Genomic DNA, 17,655 nt, shown 5'->3' on the forward strand with positions numbered 1-17,655 from the left:
CCACATGAAACCGGAGATGACGAGAGCTTGCCACCCGCAACAGAAAAGGAGCAGGTGAGGAGCGCTGCTTCACGAGTTAGAGGGCCACGGTGACGTGGTCTTGTGGATCGATTTGACCCCGAGCAAGGGTTAGGTTTCATCCAAGAAGCGGGCCTCACAGCTGGGGTGTTCGTCTCCTGGTGGGATGTGGCACCGCACCTCCCCTGGGGGCACCCCGAGCGTAACCTCCAACCTGAAGAAATGGCCACCTACACCCGGCATTGCGGAAAGCGGGGTTGGTATGCCCTGGAGGTGACCAAGCATGCGATGCCTGAAGAAGAATTTGTGCCAGCGTCGATAGTACGTAGTCGCAAGGAAGCGTGTCTACGGGACCCGGTAGTTTGAAAGAAAAATGTATTGAAAATACCAGTAGTTTAACGATGCCATAGAACTGTTAGGTATCGGTGGTTTCGTTTATTGTTTTTCACAGTTTGTTATTTTCCATATAGAAAATGTTAGTAATTAAATGCATAGTCAATAAGGTTTTAATGAACGGAGAAGTTACCTGATTTGCAACAAGATTCTTTACAGTGTGTACACCCGGTACATGGACTTTGTGAGTTAAATATTTAGTAAACATGGACCACGGTCACAGGACTGGCGTGACCAACACAAACGCGTGTATTGTATATAGTTGCACCTCCTGTGCCCACCAGAGTCATCTAAGACCACGCCCGGGACCTTAACCTGGTCATGGACCCACTATAGATATGCAGGTTGTTTGGGTGGTGGGTTAATGGGAGCCGGGACACTGGGACTGGACTGTCGTGGATAGAGGCTGCAACGGAGCAGGTTGAGTCTCCGCTACCATTGAAACCGGTAGCGTCCCATCGTTGAAGAGATGAACTCTTAAAAAGTTAGTAACGTTTAAGTGATGAGCCTCCCTGATGTGGGATGCATGTGTAAATAAAAATGTTAACCCTTCTTACCTTTTTCTACAGTTTAAAAAAAAATTATCCTCTGATGTCCTGTAGCTCGGGGACGAGCTACGTTTAACCAAGGGGGAATGTGACACCCTGGCCTATTAGGTCGTCACAGGGTATTGTGCAATCTGCCCTTCTGTACAGTATCCACCTCTTCCTTGGTTATGGGTCCCTGACCTTTGGTGTTGCCAAGAACAAGCTAATCAAAATCCTAGAAACACTCTGCACCACACCCACTAGACACACCAGTGGCTAACCTGAAGGGAATAGGGTTGCCCACTTGGGGGGTTGGTAAGGAGAGGTCAGGAGTGTCAGGAGTCAGTCAGTTAAACGGTGACTCTTAAGAGGAGAGGTTACAAGTCAGTGAAGTGGTGACCCTCGAGAGGAGAGGTCAGGAGATGGGCTCCTTGAGACTACTATGTGGCAGACATTGGTCTGGGCCTGGTAGGAGCTGGACCCCGGTCGCAGGGGATCATGACAAGGGGCACAGACTTTCGAGGAGGACGGCCGGCAGCCTTGTGCCATTACTGGGCAGGGGCCAGGGCACGACGGGGTATGTGGACCCTTGGTCAGGAAGGAGCTTCAGGCGTCCTGACAATTTATCCGACGAGGACGGAGTCTTCAAGATCCGTTCTCCACCCGCTCCAAAATAGGGGTACTAGCTCAACGAGGCCTATCCCCCTCTTTCCCACTACATAATTGAGAAAATCCCAAGCGTGAACCCTGAGAGCAAGCTCACCCAGTTAGCCACACTGGTGAGCGGGACCCAACTAGTTTTATGCTAAAGGGACCAGTTAGAAGAAAAGGTGCCAAGGAAAAGTCACAGGCTAACAGGGAACACCAACGGGCACGGGATCCAGACGTGCTCCCTCCAAACGGCAGCAGTGTCAAGAACTTTGGTTTACCACCGTTGTCGGTGTCAGCGTTATTGGACTGAGTACACAAGTGACCCCTTACCATCCCAACGGCACCTCCCCGTCACCATCACCGAGTCCCGGGGCATTCCCCCTACCCGTGGAGGGGTTAAACACCTGGCTGCCCACAACATTGCCACCGGGTACTCCCAATCGCAGCGGTGGTACTCCATCTTACCACGCACCACGGGTGGCGCCACGAACTTTCCACACCATCCCCTGTAAATATCCCCTATTTTATTCCGAGAGGCCGCGCGACCCCGACCCTCGGGTCCAGAAACCCCTCGAGCCACCGTGGATCCGGATCCGAGCAGCCTGGCTGCTAACGCGGAGGCGCTACACAAGCATAAGGCCCTGCAGTACTCATCAAGCGTCAGGCCCTGCGCTGCTCATCGAGCATCAGGCCCTGCGGTGCTCTGCGAGCGTCAGGCGGTGCTCTGCGATTGTCAGGCGGTGCTCTGCGAGCGTCAGGCACTGCGCTGCTCTGCGAGCGTCCGGCCCTGCGGTGCTCTTTGAGCGCCAGGCCCTGCAGTGCTCTGTGAGCGCCAGGCGCTGCGGTGCTCTGCGAGTGTCAGGCGCTGAGGCGGAGGAGGCGCGTACACAGATGAGATCTTGCACCGAAAGCTCTATCTGTGTATGCGCTGACTCCAGGTGCCATTATTTGAAACCCTCACTGACCGCAGCACAGCAGCCTGCAGCCCCAGCACAGCCACCACCACAGCCCCAGCACAGTGCCCGCAGCATTTCCCCAGCCTGCTGCTACCCCTCTCCACCACCTCCCGGTAAGCTGCATTCAGATTATAAAACGCACCCCTCATTTTCCTCCCAAATTTTTGGAAAGAAAAGTGCATCTTATAATCTGAAAATACGGTATATAAATATATGTAAAAATTATGATTTCATCAAGCAGAGCCTTCATCCATAATCCTGCTGTATTCTGCTACAGCTGTGGAGAATACTTGGTTGAAAAACAAAGAAGAAATATCACAGACTTTGTTCATCGAGTATACCTGGCTTATTATTGAGTACAGCTTGGAGACCAGGATAAGTCTTGGGCTCCACATTTACAAAACATGTGTGGAGCACCTATGACAGTGGATAAAAATTAAACTTTAGTGTGCCAATGGTATGGAGAGAACCGAAAAACCACCATGATGATTGTTATTTTTGTGTTGTAAAGACTAAAGGCTTTAATCATTACAAGAAAGCTTAGTGCGATTATCCTGATTTGTGATCAACAAGACAACCTATTCTACATGGCAATGACGTTCCCATACCATTGCTTACCAGACTACCAGACCATCCACTGTCAAACTGTCAAACTCTGAAGAGAGGCAGGGATTGGAGTGGATGGCAGGTAGTAATAGTGGAAGTGAATTTGAGGGAAGCCCTTCGAGGACTCAATCATTAAGCCAAAAAGAATTCAATGACCTGATTTGAGTCTTACATCTGTCCAAGCAAGCATCTGAACTTTTAGTGTCCAGACTTAATGAACAAATTGTTATAAAGGCAGAAATTAAAATTACAGCCTATCAAACAAGAGAAGAGAGGCTTCTCCCATATTTTAACTAAAAGGAAGAACTTGTATACTGCAGTGATATCCCAGAAATTGTACTCCTTATAATGAGACTAACGAAATATCGACCAAAAGACTGGCGGCTTTTCATAGACAGCACCATTAGAAGCTTGAAATGTGTTCTCTTGTACAATGGTAACCATTATGCATCTCTTCTCATTGCTCACCCAACAAAACTCAAAGGCGAATATTAAAATATAAAATATGTATTACACAAATAACTGTTATCATGAACAAAATATACAAAATACCCATGCTTCATGTGCCTCTGGGATAGCAGGGCAATGCAAAATCTTTGGACAAAAGTGTCATGGCCTACAAGGGAAGAAATGATTGTTGGCGCTGCAAATATCATCAACATGCCGCTGGTGGACGAGAACAAAATCATTATCCCACTGCTTCATATTAAGCTAGGATTAATGAAGCAGCTGGTTAGGGCTTGGGACAAATCTGGTAATTGCTTCAAGTACATTTGTAAATAATTCCCTGGACTGAGCATGGAAAAACTAAAAGCTGGAATCGTTGATTGTCCTTAGATTTGTAAACTAATGAATGATTCCAATTTTAGCAAATGCATGAATGACACTAAAGTTTTGTCTCTGTTGTGAAAAACTACTTAGATAACCACAGTGCAGACAATTATGAAGAACTAGTGTTAGTTATTCTCGCTAACTTCAGAAATTTGGGAGTTGATATGAGCATAAAGATTATTTACAAATAACTTAGGAGACTTCAGTGAAGAACAAGGCGAGAGGTTCCACCAGAATATAAAGGTGATTGAGGTGAGAGATCAAGGCATATGGAATATACACAAGATGGCAGACTACTGCTGGAGGGCCCAACGTGATTGTCTTGATGACACACATAAAACGAAATTGCATAAACATAAGCCTGCAACCTGCCATATACCTCAGTCAGCTATAGCACCGCACGACCATCTCTACCCTCACCTACTGTATCCTCACCCATCCCTTGTAGACTGAGTCCTTGCGGGCAGGGTCCTCTCTCCTCCTGTGCCTGTCTGTGCCTTGTTTTGTTTATGATTATTGTACTTGTCTCTACTATGTGTACCCCTTTTCCCATGTAAAGCGCCATGGAATAAATGGTGCTATAATAATAATAATAATAATAATAATAATAATAAACAGTGTGCTTTATGCATTGACATGAATAACAATAACTAATTAATATTGTATTCATTACTCAAATCATACATAACTTTTTCATGTCATTATTATATATTCTTATTTTTTTAAACATGATTTTAGATTGTTTACTTACTAGCTGTAACAAAAATTATACTATTCTTTCAATTCTGAATGCTTTTCACTCATGTTGAGTTAATAAATTAATAGTGATGAGCAAGCACTAAAATGCACTACTGCTCGATACTAGAGTCGAGCAGGTCGGACGCTCGGATGGGCTTGATTCCAGTAACAAATATAATGGAAATCAATGAAAAACGAAAGCATTTTTCCGGAAGACTCTTCAAGGAAAGCTTGGGGGCAGGAAAATTGCTGAAATGGATGCAAACAGCGCTCAAAATAAAATGGTAACAGCATAGGGAAGACTTCTGGATGCATCTCTAACTACCAAGTTGCTGCTGGGAACAATGTTGTCAGAGTATTGCGCCACTTTTACGGATGGACAATAAAACATACAAAACCAAAGATAACATAGATTTTACAGGAAAAAATGTTAAAGGGAACCTATCAGGTCCCAAGTGCACCCAGAACCACAAGGTGGGTGCATATTTAGAATCCCTGCCTAACTGTCCCAGCATTTACTAGCATACATAAACAGATCTTTAGAAAAGTATTTCTAAAGAACATTTTTGATATGCTAATGAGACCATGGACTAGTTGAAGGGGCGCTAGTTTCCTGGCTAGTCGGCTCACTCAGCATGTTAGAATCTGAGTTAATTAAAGACACACCTGTTGATGTATTTTAATGCACACTTGAAACACACTGCTTCTTTGTGTAGCATCATGGGGAAGTCAGAAGAAATCAGTCAAGATCTCAGGAACAGAATTGTGGACTTGCTCAAGTCTGGTTCATCTGTACAAACAATTATACGAAAGTACAAACAAGATTGGAATGTCCAGCCATCATACTGCTCAGGAAGGAGACAGCTTCTGTGTACCAGAGATGAACGTGCTTTGGTCAGACATGTGCATATCAACCCAAGAATAAAAGCAAAAGACCTTGTGAAGATACTGGCAGAAGCTGGTAAGATTGTGTCATTATTTACAGTGAAATGAGTATTGTATCAACATGGGCTAAAATCCACTCTTTCATTAACAAGCCATTACTACAAAAGAAATATAAAAAAAGCCAGATAATGTTTGCACACAGAGACAGAGATGTTAATTTTTGGAGACATCCTGTGGTCTGATGAAACTAAAATTGAACTGTTTGGCCACAATGACCATCGTTAGGTTTGGAGGAAAAAGGGAGAAGCTATGAAGCCTAAAGGTCCAGTCACACATAACGAGATCGTGAACGAGATTGCTACTACGTCACAGTTCCCAGATCGTTGCTGAGTCGTTGGTGAAATCGTATGTGAGGTGTCACACACAACAACTTTAGGAACGAGCATGCGACCCGTATAACAATCTTGTAAATCGTCGGGTCCCTGTCACACAACAGCTATGGTAACAATTCCGATCTCGAATCACTCATCTAGGTCGTTAACGAAATCGTTAGCTAGGTGTCAAACATACAGATCCTTCCTGCCCAGCTGGACTCCAACGAGCCAAAAATGGCCCAGGCTGTTCAGCATCGACCAACGATTTCACAGCAGGGGGCGGATCGTTGGTACGTGTCAAACATGACGAGATCGCTAGTGAAGTCGTTGTTGTGTCACAGAAACTGTGACGTAGCAACGATCTTGTTCACGATCTCGTTATGTGTGAAGTGGCCTTAAGAACACAATCCCGATTGTGAAACACGGAGGTAACGGCATCATATTGTGGGGTTGTTTTGCTGCAGGAGGGACTGGTGCACTTCACAAAATAGATGGCATCATGACATCAGCCAGGAACTTAAAGCTTGGGCGGAAATGAGTCTTCCAAATGGACAATGACAGGAATCATACTGTCAAAGTTACAAAGTGGCTTAAGGATAATAAAGTCAATGTTTTGGAGTGGCCATCACAAGGCAAAAGGCAGGTGCGAACAAGTCGAGCTACAAATACGGCTCAGTCACACCAGTTCTGTCATAAGGAATCGGCCCAAATTCTTACCAACTATTGTGAGAAGCTTGTGGAAGAATATCCAAAAAATTTGACCAAAGTCATACAGTGTAAGGGTAATGGTAACAAATACTAATGAAATGTATGTAAACTTGTGACTTTGCAGAAAGGAATTAAAATGCCTGAAAACATTTTCTCTCAATATTCTGAAATAATAAACTAAAATAAAAAATTTGGTAATCCTAATTGACTTAAAAACGGTATAGGTTTATTCTGATTTCATGTCAGATAGTGAGAAAAACATGCATGTGTCTTTAGATAGTGTCAGGGGCGTAACGACCACAGTCGCAGAGATTGGGCCTGGCAGGGTCTCTGTGAGAGAGGAGCTATGCTGTTCAGTGGCAAACCACAGGGCCGCTATGTGGCCCATGAGTCTGGGGGGGCCTAGTGCCCGCCCTCGCCCGTCATCGCTCAAAGTAATGATGAAGGATGGAGCAGCGCACTCCGCTCCATCCTTCATCATTATCCCCCTATGCCTGTGCTCGACGTCTCAGTGCAGTAGAGCACTGTGACGTCACTACTGCGCAACTGCTGTGCTGAGATATGCAGAGCGCAGGACGAGAGGATGCTCTGACCAGAGCAGCAGGTGAACGAGGAGAGGTGAGAACTTGTTTATTTTTTTTAATCAGTGAGTACACGGTGGCCAGAAGCCTATGAGGGTGCAGTAAATGATATGGGGACTACATAATACAATATGAAGGACACCTTATACAGTACATGGACTATGGGGGTGCATTAAATGGTATGGGGGCTGCATAACATAATATGAAGGACTATGGGGCTGCATTAAAAAACATGGAAGACTATGGGCCTTCATTATAATATATGGAGGAGTATGGGGCTGCATTATAATATATGGAGGACTATGGGGGTGCAATATAATACAAGCAAAACTATGGGGCTGCATTATACTATATGGAGGCCTATGGGTGTGCATTGAACAGTATGTGGGCTGCATAATACAACATAAAGGATACCTTATACATGGACTATGGGGGTGCATTATAATACATGGAGGACTATAGGATGCATTACAATATATGGAGGACTATGGGGGTGCAGTATAATATATGGCGGACTATGGGGTGCAGTACAATATATGGAGGACTAAGGGAGGTGCATTATAATAATTGGAGGCTATCTTATACATGGAGGACTATGAGGTGCATTATAAAACATGCAGGACTATAGGATCTGCATTATAATATATAAAGGACTATTGGGTGCAGTATAATATATGGAGCACTATGGGGTGAAATATAATAAATGGAGGACTATGGGGTGCATTATAATACATGGAGGACTATTGGAGGTGCATTATAATAATTGGAGGACTATCTTATAAATGGAGGACTATGGGAGGTGCATTATAATACATGGAGGCCTATGGGGGTGCATTCAAATATATGAAGGTTTATGTGGGACCCATTATACTATATGGAAGGCTATGTGGGGGCCATTATAGTTTTTGGAGAGCTATACTACAGTTCAAACGTTTGGGGTCACCCTGACAATTTTGTCTTTTCCATGAAAATTCATACCGTGTTTCCCCGATAGTAAGACACCCCCGATAGTAAGACGTAGTGGGGGTTTTAGGGGGGTCGGCTAATGTAAGACGTACCCCGAAAGTAAGACATAGTAAACTGTACGTTGGAAAAATAAAAGCCATAGTACCGGTACTTTTTGCTGCATTAACAGCGGGATGTGGCCGGTTAGAGCGGGATGCGGACGGATCTGGAGCGGAATGAGCGGAGGGATGTGGAGGCCGTGGGAGATGCAGTAATGTTGTCCGTGGTCCATCAGGACCATGGACAACATACAAAAACACGCAGCCTCAGTGCCCTCATGTGCAGCCGCTGGTGGCCCCTCTGATTGGCCCAGAAGCTCCTGCATGAGGAAGAAGAAGCCACACCTCTACCCAGCACCGCAGAGGAGTTGATCCGATCGCCATTACGGTACCAAGTAAGCAATTCACAAAATGCACCATGTAAAGTTTCCTTAACTTGCGGTACACTTACGGCGCAATTGCGGCAAGTCCCCATACGGTACATTGCATGGAGACTTGCTGCGATTGCTGTGGGATACTGTATGGGGCTGTAACCCTATGGGAGACTGTGTGGGATACTGTATGGGGCTGCAACCCTATGGAAGGCTGTGTGGGATACTGTATGGGGCAGTAACCCTATGGGAGACTGTGATATGGAACCATAAGCAATGCTTACACCGTACGCTATATTTTTTCCCCTAGACATGAGCGCTTCCGGTTCCAGTGGTAAAAGGAAGAGCTACACCGTGGAGTATAAAAAAGCGATTGTCGAAGAATCTTGGGGCAAAAATGTAGTGGAATTCTGCAAGGAGAAAATGTTGGATCACCGACTGGTCCAAAAATGGCGTGCAGAATACACTAACCTGAGTGAAAAAGTGGAGAGCGGAATGGCTAAAAAGCGCAAGATTTTTTTCCAATATAAGACATACCCCGAAATTAAGACATAGTGGGACTTTTGGGGGTAAAAAGAATGTATGATACTGTCTTACTTTCGGGGAAACATGGTACTTTGATTCATCAAATGAGTTGCATAATGAATAGAAAATATAGTCCAGACATTGACTAGGTTAGAATTAATGATTTTTACTAGAAAAAATAATTTCTCCTTCAAACTTTGCTTTCGTCAAAGAATGCTCCTTTGCATCAATTACAGCTTTGCAGACCTTTGGCATTCTAGCTATTAATTTGCTGAGGTGATCTGGAGATATTTCACCCCATGCTTCGAGAAGCCCCTCCCACAAGTTGGATTGGCTTGATGGGCACTTTTTGCGTACCATACGGTCAAGCTGCTCCCACAAGAGCTCTATGAGGTTGAGATCTGGTGACTGGGCTGGCCACTCCATTACAGATAGAATACCAGCTGCCTGCTTCTTCCCTAAATAGTTCATGCATAATTTGGAGGTGTGCTTTGAGTCATGGTCCTGTTGTAGGATGAAATTGTCTCCAATCAAGCGCTGTCCACAGGGTATGGCATGTTGTTGCAAAATGTAGTGATAAGCTTCCTTATTCAAAATCCCTTTTACATTGTACAAATCTCCCACCTTACCAGCACCAAAGAAACCCCAGACCATCACATTACCTCCACCATGCTTTACATATTGTGTCAGGCACTCTTCCAGCATCTTTTCAGTGGTTCTGCGTCTCACAAATGTTTTTCTGTGTGATCCAAACCCCTCAAACTTCAATTCGTCTGTCCATAATACTTTTTTCCAATCTTCCTCTGTCAAATGTCTGTGTTCTTTTGCCATATTAATCTTTTCCTTTTATTAGCCAGTCTCAGATATGGCTTTTTCTTTGCCACTCTGCCCTGAAGGCCAGCATCCCGGAGTCGCCTCTTCACTGTAGACATTGACACTGGCATTTTGCGCGTAGTATTAAAAGAAGCTGCCAGTTGAGCACCTGTGAGGCGTCAATTTCTCAAACTAGAGACTCTAATGTACTTGTCTTGTTGCTCAGTTGTGCAGCTCGGCCTCCCACTTCTCTTTGTACTCTGTTTAGAGCCTGTTTGTGCTCTCCTCTGAAGGGAGTAGCACACACCGTTGTAGAAAATCTTCAGTTTCTTGGCAATTTCTCGCATGGAATATCTTTCATTTCTGAGAACAAGAATAGACTGTCAAGTTTCACATGAACGTTCTCTTTTTCTGGCCATTTTGAGAGTTTAATGGAACCAACAAATGTAATGCTCCAGATTCTAAAGTAGCTCAAAGGAAGGTCAATTTTATAGCTTCTCTAATCAGCAAAACTGTTTTCAGCTGTGCTAACATACTTGCACAAGGGATTTCAAGGGATTTCTAAACATCAATTAGCCTTATAACACAGTTAGCAAACACAATGTACCATTAGAACACTAGAGTAGTGATGGAAATGGGCCTCTATATACCAATGTAGATATTGATTTCAAAACCAGACGCTTGCAGCTTGAATAGTCATTTACCACATTAACAATGTATAGAGTGTATTTCTGTTTAATTTAATGTAAGCTTCATTGGAAAAAAATGTGCTTTTCTTTCAAAAATAAGGAAATACCTAAGTGACCCTAAACTTTTGAACTGTAGTGTATATACGAGGGGGAACAAAGATAAAAGCATAGGATGGGAATGTTTTGTGCTGAGGGAAAGAGGCTATTTTCCACTGCACCCAGCTTTTCCATGCTCTGATATCATGGGAAAGCTGGGTGCTGAGGGAAAGATGTATATCAGAGCATGGGAAAGCCGCGTGCTGAGGGAAAGCAAAGCATGGGGAAAGTGCATGCTGAGGATAACATGGATATCAGAACATAGGAAAGTTGGGTGCTGATAGCTAGAGGGATTTCAGATCATGGGAAACATGGGTGCTGAGGGAAAGAGCCAAGTGTCAGCGACACTATCCCGTACCCCGAGTGTCAGCATAATTATCCCGTACCCCGAGTGTCGGTGCCATTATCCTGTACCCCGAGTGTCGGTGTATGGTTGGAGGGAACCAGGTCCAAACCTTGCACCGGTGTCCATCAAACTCTAGTTACGTCACTGGATAGGGTATGTAAACTTCTGGATTCAACTATAATAGCAAGTAGCTATGTTAATAGGATAATCATACAATGTGTATAGTTTTATTAAAATGAGCTAGTTGTCTATATAAATAGATTAGAGAAGTGATGGAGGAACTGTGCAGTGATGAAATGAACTAATTGTGCAGATATCAACGGACAGTATAATTCTTGGATTACAGTCCCTTCATCGACCATAAATCAGAGGACTAACATAAATATGAAGCTTCAGTAGCACACAAAAAAAGCAGTTTAATTTTAGGACTGAAAATTCTGATAGTACAAATAGAGGCTCAGGAGCTGTGATGGCACCAAAGATAGGGGGAGGGCTATAGGAAACAGGTATTGGAGAGATTTTCATTTAGGCTCCTTTCACACATCCGTTTTTTAGCCATCAGTCACAATCCATCGAATTCTGAAAAAAATGGATCCAGTGACTGATGACACTGGATCCGTTTTTTTCTCATTGACTTGTATTAGCGACAGATTGCGATGGATGGCCTCATGTTTCATCTGTTGTTTGACGGATCCGTCGAAAAATGTGTGTCCGTCAGATGGAGACGATGTCCACAGCAACGTTTTTTGTGTGCGTCAAAAAAAACAGACAGCGATGGATCAATCACCATCCATCGTTTGGTAGAATGGAAACCTATAGGCGCAGGATCCATCATAATTCCTCAAATGATGGAATCCAGCGACGGAATCCGTTTTTTAACTGAGCATGCTCCAATATCAGTATATAACGTAGAATACAGTCCATGTGTCATTCTCAGTGCTGTGATTGGTTTTCAGTGACCAATATAGTTTGGGGGCTACCCCCTTTAAAAAAATGGATTCTTCAAAAAACAGAAGAAACGGATGACAAACTGATGCGATGGAGCCGTCAAAAAAATTGATCTGTCGAACCGACCGATTGTGACTGATGGCAAAAAACTGATGTGTGAAAGGGGCCTTAGGGCTCTGTGTGACAGGGTCCAAACTAAAAGTCCACTCACTTTCCTTATAAAAAATATGCTTACTGTGATCCCTCCTCTTGCTTTTGGTTTGACCACTTCAATCGCACACTACAGGTCCCTGGATTCCCCATAATGTGTCTGGCTAGAGGGGTCTCATGATTGTGGTGAATATCACCCACATTCTCCACCAGCCTTCTCCTCAACTCCCTTTTTGTCTTGCACACATAATTTAAAGGGCATGTGCAGGTAGTTATATACACTAGACCTGTGGTTTTATAATTGGAAAAGTCCCTAAGAAAAAAAGTTATTTCATAGAGGCATTTGGTGAAGAAATTACAGGGGCCTATCCAGTTACACACACTACAGTCTCCACACCTGAACAAAATATTTATTTTCCTGTCAAGCCAGATACCCATCACTTTAGACTTTTCATATAGACTATGTACAAGATGGCCCTTTCTAAATGTAATGCTTGGGATTGTGGGGAGATCTGGATCCGCTTGTAAGATGCCCCAGTGTTTCCTAAGTAACGTTAAGGAGAACCAACCCCCAGGCAGTGTCATACTGGCACTAAGTACCTGAATCCAGGCATACCTGTTGTAGAAACATCGTATGCTTGGTTGCAGAAATATTTTTGAACAAAGTTGTGGAAATGCACTGCACTTTGATTGATGTGTGCAGCGGGGGCGGGCCTTTGTGGGTCAGGTCTGTGCTGTAAAGCCCTCCTCCACCTTCCTCTATGACGTGACCCTTTTCTTTATTTCACTTTCATGCCACCATTGCCACTGTTGGCAGTGCGTGCGTGTGCATTGACACTGTGATTCTGTCATTAAAATGGCGCCGGAGTCTGCGCTTGCGTGAACCATGATCTCCGGCGCTATTTTATGGAAGACACCGTGGTGAAGACTATGAAACGGCAGGGGCACGTGAGCAGATATAAAAAAGAAAGAAAATCTGTGCATGCGCTGATGCCTCTCATAGTTTTCACTGCAGTGTCTTCAATAAAATGGAGCACATGACACCAACAACTGCAATGGAGGTGTGATTTTCAAGTAAAGAAAAGGGGCATGTCATATAGGAAGCTGGAGGAGGACTTTACAGGGAGGACCTGACCCACAAAGGCCCACCCCGTTGCACCTGTCAATCAAAGTGCAGTGCATTTCTGCAACTTTGATTAAAGATATTTCTGCAATCAAGCATCGGCTCTTTCTATAACAGGTATGCCTGGATTCAGATACTTAAGGCTGCTTTACACGCTACGACATAGCTCAAGCGATCTCGTTGGGGTCACGGAATTTGTGACGCACATCCGGCCGCTTTAGCGATGTCGTTGCATGTGATACCTGAGCGATTTTGCATCGTCGCAAAAACGTGCAAAATCGCTAATCGGTGACATGCCCCCCTATTCCCAATTATCGTTGCTGCTGCGTGTACGATGTAGTTCGTCGTTCCTGCGGCAGCACACATCGCTATGTGTGACACCGCAGGAACGAGGAATCTCACCTTACCTACGGCCGCCGGCAATGAGGAAGGAAGGAAGTGGGCGGGATGTTATGTCCCGCTCATCACCGGCCCTCCGCTTCTATTGGGCGCCCGCTTAGTGACGTCGCTGACACCGAACGAACCGCCCCCTCAGAAAGGAGGCGGTTCGCCGGTCACAGCGAAGTCGCTAGGCATGTAAGTAGTGTGACGGGTCCGAGCGATTTTGTGCGCCACGGGCAGCGATTTGCCCGTGCCGCACAACCGATGGGGGCGGGTACGCACGCTAGCGATATCGGTAACGATATTGCAGCGTGTAAAGCGGCCTTTAGTACCAGTTTGACACTGCCTTCAGTTCCTATTGCAAAATCCTGGTGGTTGATCCTCTTTAATAATCATTGTGATCGTAGAATGTTCCTATAACCCCTATAATATCTCCAACACAATCTCCCCTAGATCGTGTGTGGAGCAGTGACTGTGTATTCTATTTCTCTAAAAAAAAGTTTGTTTAAAAGAACTGAGAGTCCTCAGTAGTTGATACATTTTAATGGATAACTGAAAGATGGTAATAATAGCAAGCTTTCAAGACTCTCAGGTCTCTTCTTCAGGCTCAATATAACACAAAATCTGAAGAGTCACATATTTATACCCAACAGGACATAGAATGGGGCAGTACATAAAACAAGTGACATGACATGACAAGTTCTATTTCTCTATAAATACACGGGGTGATTGGAGGATGTGCTTGGGATACCTATCCTCTATTAATCTACCAGTTATCTCTAGGGATTGCAGATCTGAGCTGTTGGAGCAGTTTCTCCTAAGACGTAAGTACTGTCCCTTTGGTGGTCCCTTCTGGCCTGACTTGTCATAAAAAGATTAGCGGACCCCAGGAGATTAGAGGCGCTCAACGCGTTCTTGTCAGCCACAGAGCTCTGACGTCTCATCACACCAACTGTAGTATTGGCTCAGTTGTCCCTAAACATGGCTCAGTCCCTGCACCAAAAAGCCATTTCTGTCACAAAGCTCTAATGTGTAGCCACAACTTACTTCTCAACAGGTTGTCACAAATGTGCATTAAAAGTTGTGATAAATGCAATAGTAGTAGTAAAGTCATTGCAAGTTCACATTTTGTTAACATACTTTTGACATTTCTCTAGTTAATGGCAGCACCAACTTTCCAGCCATGGTGTCCCCACTGGTGCCACCTCTAATATGGCGACACTGCAGTAGCCTCTCTATCGCACACCCCACCGCTCAGCACACTGCCGCTGCTCTGAGGTGAATTTTGTCCCATACACAAAACTGCCACAACCAAAATGGCTCCCTGAAAAAGTCACTTTCTGCAACACAACAAAGCTGCTGAACTGTTCCCTTTCCACATCCAAGATGGCGGACTGACTTCGCCGGAAGCTCGACGCGGTCGCTCAGGTGGTGATGCGCTAACGTGCCCGTGCGTGACGCTACCGCCCCTTTGTTGGCTCAGCGACGGGGAGCTGCACGGTGTCTCCAAGAGACCGGAACCAGGGGAGGGGGGGTTGTCCGTTAGTTGGCGAGTGAGAATACCCGGAACGGCGCAGCCTCTCGGTTCGGAGGAGGAGCGGACTCTTCACCCCGGGAGCGCGCACTAACCGGGGCGGGAGCGCGCATTGGGAAGGGGCGGTGATAGAGGGGCCTGAGGCCTGTCTGCCTCGGACACACCGGAGACCCCGTGTGTGTGTAGCCGGAGGCCCGTACACCGATAGAGGAGGCGGCTGGGGCCGGGCTCAGCTCGTCTACAGCCCCGGCAGTTCCTGTGTGACTCACTGAGGGAGCAGAGGTGCATTCCTCATACACTACGTGCAGCCTATAGCTGCCACATGCCATGGTAGCCCAGCACCCCGGCCCATGCCAGGCAGCTCCCCCATCTAGTCACTCGGGCTAATAATATTCTTATCAGGGTGAAGTCATCGCTGTAATGAGTGCTAGCTATGTGACTGCTCCATATATGCAGTGCCACTGAAAGCCACTCCAAGGGTTAAATATGTTTTAGTTTTTTATTTTAATGCCATATCTATTCTGCCTCTGAGATATTTCCTAATTACCAGGTGGCCCCATCTCCGCAGTTGTAGCCCCCTATACCCCGGCCTTGGTATACAGACAGGCCGGTTTTAGGAGAAGCTTTGGCCCCATTAGTTTCTATAATTTTGCGTTCTCTCCTGTGACGGGACACACAGGGGCGGCAGCCTGTCTAGCTGATACCCACTATTGGTTTGTAGTCGTTTGTTTATCTCGTTCCTAAAACTGGGAACATGGACTCGGACGAAGGCTACAACTATGAATTCGATGAAGAGTGCAGCGAAGACAGCGCCGCCGATGAGCCCGAAGATGAGCTGGAACTGGCCGATGTGGAGCTGGTGGAACATGAGCATGGCGGGACTGAAAGAGCCGGGATAGGTGGAGAAGGAGGTGGAGGAGTTCTTGGACCTGGTCATGGAGGGGAAGAAGATGACGACTACAGATATGAGGTCCTCACCGCCGAGCAAATCTTACAGCACATGGTAGAATGCATTCGCGAAGTTAATGAAGTCATCCAGGTATTTCATACAACATGTCAGGGATGTGATATGTGGGCTTCAATAACTTATAATATGTTATATATGAAACACAAGGGTAGCTTGGAGTCCATCAGTAAGGCTAGCCATTAGTAAGGCTGCATTCACACCATTGTATGCTTTCCAGCAGGGGTTCCACATCAGTTTGACAGAATATCACTATCTGCAGTGTCGTTCTTGCTGTAAGGGACCAGAATCCAGATGACAACAAGTCACTAAAGTCCACTTACATGTGGATCCAGCTTTGCTGTCATGGCTCTTACTTCAGTAGAGGCCAGGACACTAAGGTGTACAGAAAATTACTTTTTGTTCTTTCCTCTCTAGGTGCCCAAAAAAGTCAAATCCAAATTGACCCGTAGAGTGGTCTGATGGTAGATGGTGCCTTCAGATGGGGCTTCATTCACCAAATGGCATCTGTCCCTTCTTATACAGAGAAAGTGGATATATGACTTGTGTAATTCATTAATACTTGGTACTAATATATCCAAATTTTCACTGGTACTTGTGCCATGATATGCGATTGGTGCCTCCTCAGTAATCTCGGTTCCTCAACATCCTTTTACTAAAATAATTTTCGGCGCCGCAAATTGTTAAACCTCATAAATGCTGATGTTTTGTAAACTCATGTACATCATGCTTTTATTATCCTCTTGTCACATGGATATCTGAGAAATATGATTCCAGTTATTTACACCTTAGATTTCTCTGTTAGTGGCGAACACTGCATCTAAGGGGGTTGGGACAACACTGCAGGGTAGCAATAGACTGACAGAGAGACTGATGACCCTCTCTGTTAGGCCTCAGACACACGGTTAAAAATCGGACCAAGTGGAATGCGATAAAACATGCACTCGGACCAATATTAGCCTATGCGTCAGCACCCATGAGCGATTATTTTCTCAGCCCCCATCGGACCGAGAAAACAATCGCAGGATGCTGCGAGGGTAATGCGATCCTGTTTTCTCTCGCACCCATTCAAGTCTATGAGGCGAGAGAAAGATTGCACTGCACTCACGATACACCGGTGTACCGCGAGTACAGTGGGAGAATGGCAGTAGCCGGCTACGGAGGAGAAAGCGAGATAAATCCCCTCTTCCGTGCCGTCCCTCCCCTCCTCAGTGCCGGCACCCCCCACCCCCGCAGCTGAGGTCCGATAGCATGATCGAACCTCAGTTGCAGTGACACTCGCATGACACTCGGCTCCTGTTGTGCTGCCAGCGTGAGCTGAGTGTCATGCGATGCGTGTACACAACAGATTATTTCAGACAAGTGCTCTCTGCGGTTTTCATTGATAGCACTTGTACCCATGATTTTTTATGGGGCTGTGTACATATCCGATTTTTTTTTTTT

The 17,655-nt window shown here is 45.4% G+C and overlaps 1 protein-coding gene across 1 annotated transcript in view; it reads left to right on the forward strand.

The window, feature by feature from the left end:
- The first annotated feature begins 15,153 nt into the window (after positions 1–15,153).
- ARIH1 (ariadne RBR E3 ubiquitin protein ligase 1) overlaps positions 15,154–17,655 on the forward strand; it is a 130,424-nt gene continuing 127,922 nt past the window's right edge. Inside the window, exon 1 of the mRNA XM_075345540.1 lies at positions 15,154–16,287. Within this exon, the coding sequence (XP_075201655.1) occupies positions 16,003–16,287 (285 nt within the window). The 5' untranslated portion in view covers positions 15,154–16,002. The remainder of the gene's footprint in view (positions 16,288–17,655) is intronic.

The sequence above is a fragment of the Anomaloglossus baeobatrachus genome, chromosome 4, assembly GCF_048569485.1.
Source record: "Anomaloglossus baeobatrachus isolate aAnoBae1 chromosome 4, aAnoBae1.hap1, whole genome shotgun sequence".
NCBI lineage: Eukaryota > Metazoa > Chordata > Amphibia > Anura > Aromobatidae > Anomaloglossus > Anomaloglossus baeobatrachus.